We start from the raw sequence: 6,070 nt of genomic DNA, 5'->3' as shown, positions 1-6,070 counted from the left end.
AAACCCACTACCAAGTGGCAAACTTAAGTAAGAAGCATTTTTGAATATTACTTTATCTTCTTATAATTAAACTTGCATTTCCAGATTATTAAAAGCATGTATACTTCTTCATGTGTGAAAAGTTATTGTTCTATGCATAACGTAAGCAAAGTTAATTTACAAAAGGAAAAGAAGTTTCTTTGTTATAAAGTAATGTTGCATTGGGAAATACAAACAGAATATTTAATCAATTAGTGCTTCCTTTATAAGGACCTTAATATACTTTTGTATATAAGCACGTTTGAGACAATTATACTAAATTGTTCGAAAGATTATGACTTATTTTATAGGCACTTAGTTATAAAAGAAAGATAATGGAAAGTTGATCTTAATTATCCGCTGAGCTGATGATCGATATAAGATCATTTGAAATGATTAGTACACCTCTAAAACTGCATGTACAAGAACAGCATTGTAGTAGCAGCTAATTGATGAAAAAGAAAGAAAGGACAATAGACAAATCAATTAAAGCTTTAAATGAGAGGTAGTTTTTTTTTTTAAAGGACTTCCAAATCCCAACTAATTACTTAATTAGCAATTAACAGCACAAATAGGTTGAAGATTGTATAGCATCATGAGCAATCAGCCTTATATTTTTTTGAGCAGAGTGACTGCTCATGATGTTATATCGTTCCCAATGAAACGCTCTCTGTGCTGCATATGCTATCATACCAACTTCCCGTCGACGTTCATTTACCGGAAACCGCCCCCAAGAGCCGGAGCCCAATAATCCGCTCCGTTGTCGCTCCCAACTTGCAGTGTGCATGAGACGGGCACCAAACACAGACCCCTACTCCTCAGGTCCTTCTTTTGCTCCTCAAGTGAGTCCTAATTAATTTTTTAACCAAAAACCACACAAAAAAAGCATATAATATGAGTTTCCATTTCCATATTTTAGTAGTACTAATTAGTATTATAGAAAATTTCGAAAGAATTATCATTTATATTAATCAAGGACAAACCTGATGATCAGGAGCTCCTTTTCTCTTCATGCAGTTATCATTCAGCAGCTATATTTAAAACATTAACATTATAAAGACACAATTAGTATGCTAATTTAACCTTTTTTTTTTGTAAAGTACTTAATTTCTTTTGTTAAATTAGATACTGTTCCTTTAGATTAGAATCTTTAAAGCTGCAAATAGCATTTACCCTTTAAACGGTTTCCTTATTTGTTTAATTAAAAAGAATGAAGTAAAACTAGCTTTGTTAGTTGTTTTTTAAGATGACAGATTTCTAGTTCCCCCCAAAACCTCTTTATAAGGCCAGCAATGGATCCAATAAAAAGCATACCTGACCAGGGTCTTCAGGGAACATGCAATTCCTCTCCCCATGAACCTAACCAAAAAAAAAAAAAAAAAAAATTTGCAATCATTAATTAATTAATGCACAATAATTAACCATAATATATTAGTACTTCTTGATCAACACATGAGAGAGAGGGAGGGAGATTCTTGCTTTGGGAAAAGAGAATTAGGGTTTTGTTTAGTTTTCTTACAGACTGTTGTTGTCGCATGTTTCCAGATCCATTGCCCAAGTAAGGTAAGCTGAGAGCCTGCACGGGTATACAAAGGAAAACATTATAAATTTGGGGGAGTTCTGGTGTGATAGAGAATATTGTCATTTGTAGATCATATTATAATTGAATCAAATCAATATATTTATAGTCCGTTTAGATTATAGATTTGAACACAAATTTAAAATTTTTTTGAGTAAAAACACGATAATAAAAAAGTTTAAACCACATTTCAAATTTATGAAATAAATGGCTTTTAGAGCTACAATAAGTTAGAAGAATGTTAGCAGTGTTGTGCCATCACTCATTCATAGTTGTTAGCAAAAGAAAGAAAAAATAAATAAAGGAATAAGAAACATCACCTCAATTTGACTCTGAAGGAATCTGATGTACCCAATAGCTTCTAACAAGACAGAGGCTGTGTCAGTCTGCAAAAAGAGAGGAGGGGAGGAAAAGAAAAAAAAAATGAATTAGGAAAATAAATAAATAAATAAATAAAAAACAAAAACAGACACAAAACTCCAAAGTCATATTTGGATGTGTTCTAATTCTTTAAAGCCTAAAGGGAAAACGGAAAACCCTTCCAATGGAATAAGAGTAACAAAAAGATAAAAACAATTAATTAAGGGAAGAAAGGTAAGACATTGGTCAGGAATCTTTCATGTGAAAAGAAGTTCTTTTCTGGGGTTCTCATACATTATTATTTTAGAAAATTCTCTCAACATTGTGTTGGAGCTTACTAGTTCCATTCCTTTTAGCTTCCAAAATCTATTATTAAAGATCAAAAGATTATTCTTTTTCCAAATTGTTACCTTTCCAAATGGGGAAACTAGCTGGTGGAGAGCAGTAATTCTGTCACCTAACTTCTCCTTCCTCACCTATATATATACACACATATATATACAATAATAAGTTGGGTAAAGATCAGATCAAAATGAAGATATAAAATAAGTGGTGAATCGGGGGTTTCATAATATCATGTGGATAAAATGAGAGAGAGAGAGAAAGAGATATATCGTGTAAAAGAAAGAATCATTACGGCTAAAAACTGGACAAACAAAGAAAGACAACGTTTTCCCACAACACATGTCCCCGTTTATGTGTGGTTGTCTATGAATGCGCGTGGGCGAGTGAGACACAAAAGAAAGGGTTTTTTTTTTTTTTTGGTAAAAAAGAAGAAGATCATAGAATGGAGGTTTTAGAATACATTTATTGATCAGTAGAAGAAATACAATTTTGATTTTCATTACCTTGAAAGTAGTTTGGGTTGAAGAAGGTTGAACCCTAGCTTTCTTGAGCGCCCCACCAGTTGCAGTGCTGTTACACTTCAGACAAAGAAAGAGAAAAACATATGGAATATATAAGAATATATAATCATGGTTAAAAGTACTATATATGTAGTTTGCTAATTTTGGCTCTACTTCTTCATCTCTTACATAGAGAAGATCAAAGTAATATATCAACGATTTTCAAATGTATACCAGAGAATGATCGGTAATTAATTAGGTCACATTTGTTTTATGCGTTGAAATCTATAATTTTGATTTTACTACAGTATTTTTCTCTTATAAAAAATTTGAATTTCAAATGTCAAAATTAAGAATAATTAGTTTGAACGCATGAACCAAACATGCCCTTGATTAGCTCATAATTCTACTTTAATTTAGTTCAATTAATCCCACACAAACAGCTAGCTAAAACGTATTAAAAAAAAAAAAAAAAGAAAGAAAGAAAAGTATAGCACTGCTAAGGAATTAAGTTTTCGCCTTAAAAAACGCCTTGAATCCAAGTTTGTTGACTTCATACATCATAAACCGATCATATGCATGAACTCGAACACCTAGCTTTAATTTCTCGCAAAACTTAATATACAAAGTTTTACTGAAGTTATACTTCTAGAAGAGAAGAACAATTAATTACCTCAGAGGATCGATCCGGCACCGACACCGACACCGACACCGGATGCCTGGCATGATGATGATCAGGCTTGGTGGAGAAATCCAACATGTTGCTACTGAAACTTGTGACGCATGATTTAGGAGATGATTGAGTAGTACTGGCCATTACTTGATGGTGGTGATGAGACCAATTAGGTTTTGCCACATGATGAGCAGTCTGAAACTGATGATCTTGATCATGGCCATAAACATAGCTGCTGGCCGAGCTGTGTTCTTGCTTCACTGCATCAACAACAGAAGCATTCGGAGCTTGACTACTCAACATCTGTTCTTCCCAATTCTCCAGTTTCTTCACTTGAAAATGGTTCATTATATTCCTCTTCTCTTCTTCACCTACCAATCCACCCCTAATAACAACAACAACAACAACAACAACAAAATTACTCTAACTAAATTAAAACTTTGATCCAACTTTTGTACGCATATTGGCGCTTAATATTGAACTTGAAATTTTTTGATAGCCCACCACAGAACTTAAAGAAAGCTCAAGATTTCTTTTTTCTAATAAGTAGAGAAGGAATAACTAATATCATAGTTGATTAATACATGATCCCAACTGGGTTGACACGCATATACCAAACTCGTCAGCCTCAAGATTTGTAATAGCTAGCCCAAAATTCTAAAACACGATCACACAATGCATATATAACCTATATAAATAACACGTATAAAAACATGTCACATGCAACCATATTAGAGAGAGAGAGAGAGAGAGAGAGAGAGGGATCAAGGAGAGAGAGAGAGAGAGAGAGAGAGGGTTACAAGAGGAGTTGGCTCCAAGACTCAGGAAGCTGCTCTTGGTTGTCATTCCAAGAAGGAATATTGTTATTATTAGAAGAAGAATTAGAAGTGGGAAGAAATTGTGGGTAGAGATTTGGTGGAGGCAAGAAAGGAGAAGAATTAGGTGGTTGATGAGTAGAAGGAGGTCTCATGGTGTTGATGTTCCACCAGTTAGGGTTTCCGGCCGCCATCATTTGTTGCATTGGCGAGCTCTGCAAAACACCTCTATTCATGCCTTTAATTTTCTTTACTGCTACAACCCAGAATAATTATGAATTATTATGATATTATACAGTACTTCTTCTTCTTCTTCTTCTTTCTCTTCCACTTTCCCTTTTCCTTTTTATTTCTCTTTTCTTTTCTTTTTCTTTTCTTTTGGCTTTGCTGCAGTTGCTAACAAAACAACTCTTTGTAGAAACTTTGGAGGTCCTCACACACTGGATTAAGTAGAATGAGAAAAGGGAAAGAAAGCTAGCAGTTAGGTTACTACTGTTTTCTAGAGAGAGAAAGAAAGAGAATTTTGAAATATAATCATGGAGTTTGAGAACCTTTGTCTTTGTTCTCTCTCTTCTCTCCTTTCTTTATTGGTTTTGCTTTCCTTTTTTTCCATCTTTTTCTTCTCTCCCCCTTTTCTTTTATGTTTTTTCTTTTCTTCCTTTGCTTTCTTTTTTTTTTTTTTACTCTGCTTTTGCTTTATCTCAAAGTGGGACAGAAAAGGTGGTAGCAGTTCCAATTAATTAAGAAATTACAAAAATATTGTATTTGGGTCTTGCTAGAGTCACAGCTGAGTGTACACTTACTGCTTCTTTTCAAGGAATGTGTCTCGTTGGTGATGATGACGTTAAGCAATCTCTCTCTACTAGAAGGGGAATAATTTGCTATCAAAATCAAAAATACCTGATTTAATTGCCGGATTAGCCATGTATTAACATGTGTGTGGATGATGAAAGATATTCATGTTTCTACTTTTGTGTGGGCTAAGCTAATTGTATTTAGTATGTAATATTTCCATTAATTACCTTGGGAAATCTTGATCATCATCATGCATCATCAACATTGTCTTTCTTTTAAAGGAAGTCGTAGGAAATTAATTAGATCTGGTAAAAATTATTATGTACAAGCAAAAAAATCCTTTAGGAAGAGATGATAAATAAATATTGTATTTTGTATGAATTTTATGCGAAAATATTGATAATTAGCTACAATCCTCTTCCAATTATATGTATTTTGTATGGAGAGCTGGAATTAGGAGTGGTTGGTTTTGATTTTGGAAAATGCCCAGTTACAATAATTCAATTGGTTTTGTCAGCGACCATTTGTACATATCGTATTGGCAGTGTATACACGTTGTATAAATACAGGAAATGCGTGATCAGTAACTAATAATCGTATATCAAGTTAATTAAGAAGGATTTTCTGATCATATAATAACTTGATAAATTATTGTAAAATAAATGAGCGAAGAAGTTTTTAACTATATGGTACATAATTATATTTGTATGAGTTATATGTACACAAAAACGGTTTGAAAATGGTGGAATTTTTTTCTGTGCTCTAAATAGATATATGACCAGTTTGTTATATATATGAACTTCCAAGATTTCTTTAACTATTCCATATTTTGTAGTTTAAATATTAATTTCCATTAGTTGATGATGGGGATTCTATAGACCTTAAAAAAATACCTTAATGAATCATTAGCTTAATCCATCGCTTTCATAGGCCACTAATCTATTAATATAAATGCAAATCCAAGCAGACACTATAAAAGGATGAA

At 33.0% G+C, this 6,070-nt stretch overlaps 1 protein-coding gene across 1 annotated transcript; it reads right to left on the bottom strand.

Moving 5' to 3' along the window:
- Positions 1-299: 299 nt before the first annotated feature.
- LOC21386297 (transcription factor bHLH68) lies at positions 300-4,595 on the bottom strand. The gene is made up of 9 exons (XM_010102336.2): positions 4,276-4,595; positions 3,476-3,860; positions 2,806-2,880; positions 2,368-2,433; positions 1,918-1,983; positions 1,538-1,594; positions 1,333-1,377; positions 1,002-1,049; positions 300-867 (listed from the first exon to the last, which is right to left on the bottom strand). Exons 1-9 carry the CDS (start codon positions 4,524-4,526, stop codon positions 733-735), a joined length of 1,128 nt encoding a protein of 375 aa, XP_010100638.1. The 5' UTR covers positions 4,527-4,595; the 3' UTR covers positions 300-732.
- Positions 4,596-6,070: the final 1,475 nt, after the last annotated feature.

Source organism: Morus notabilis, unplaced genomic scaffold, assembly GCF_000414095.1.
Source record: "Morus notabilis unplaced genomic scaffold, ASM41409v2 Scaffold1029, whole genome shotgun sequence".
In the NCBI taxonomy this organism is placed as follows: Eukaryota; Viridiplantae; Streptophyta; class Magnoliopsida; order Rosales; family Moraceae; genus Morus; species Morus notabilis.
This window is presented reverse-complemented; position numbering and strand designations above follow the sequence as displayed.

Coding starts and splice junctions, on each gene's coding strand:
- LOC21386297 (XM_010102336.2), bottom strand. CDS start 4,526: ATGAATAGAGGTGTTTTGCAGAGCTCGCCAATGCAACAAATGATGGCG. Junction 1,984..2,367: donor TAGTTTCCCCATTTGGAAAG/GTAACAATTTGG, acceptor CTCTTTTTGCAG/ACTGACACAGCCTCTGTCTT. Junction 868..1,001: donor AAGGAGCTCCTGATCATCAG/GTTTGTCCTTGA, acceptor AAAATTAATTAG/GACTCACTTGAGGAGCAAAA.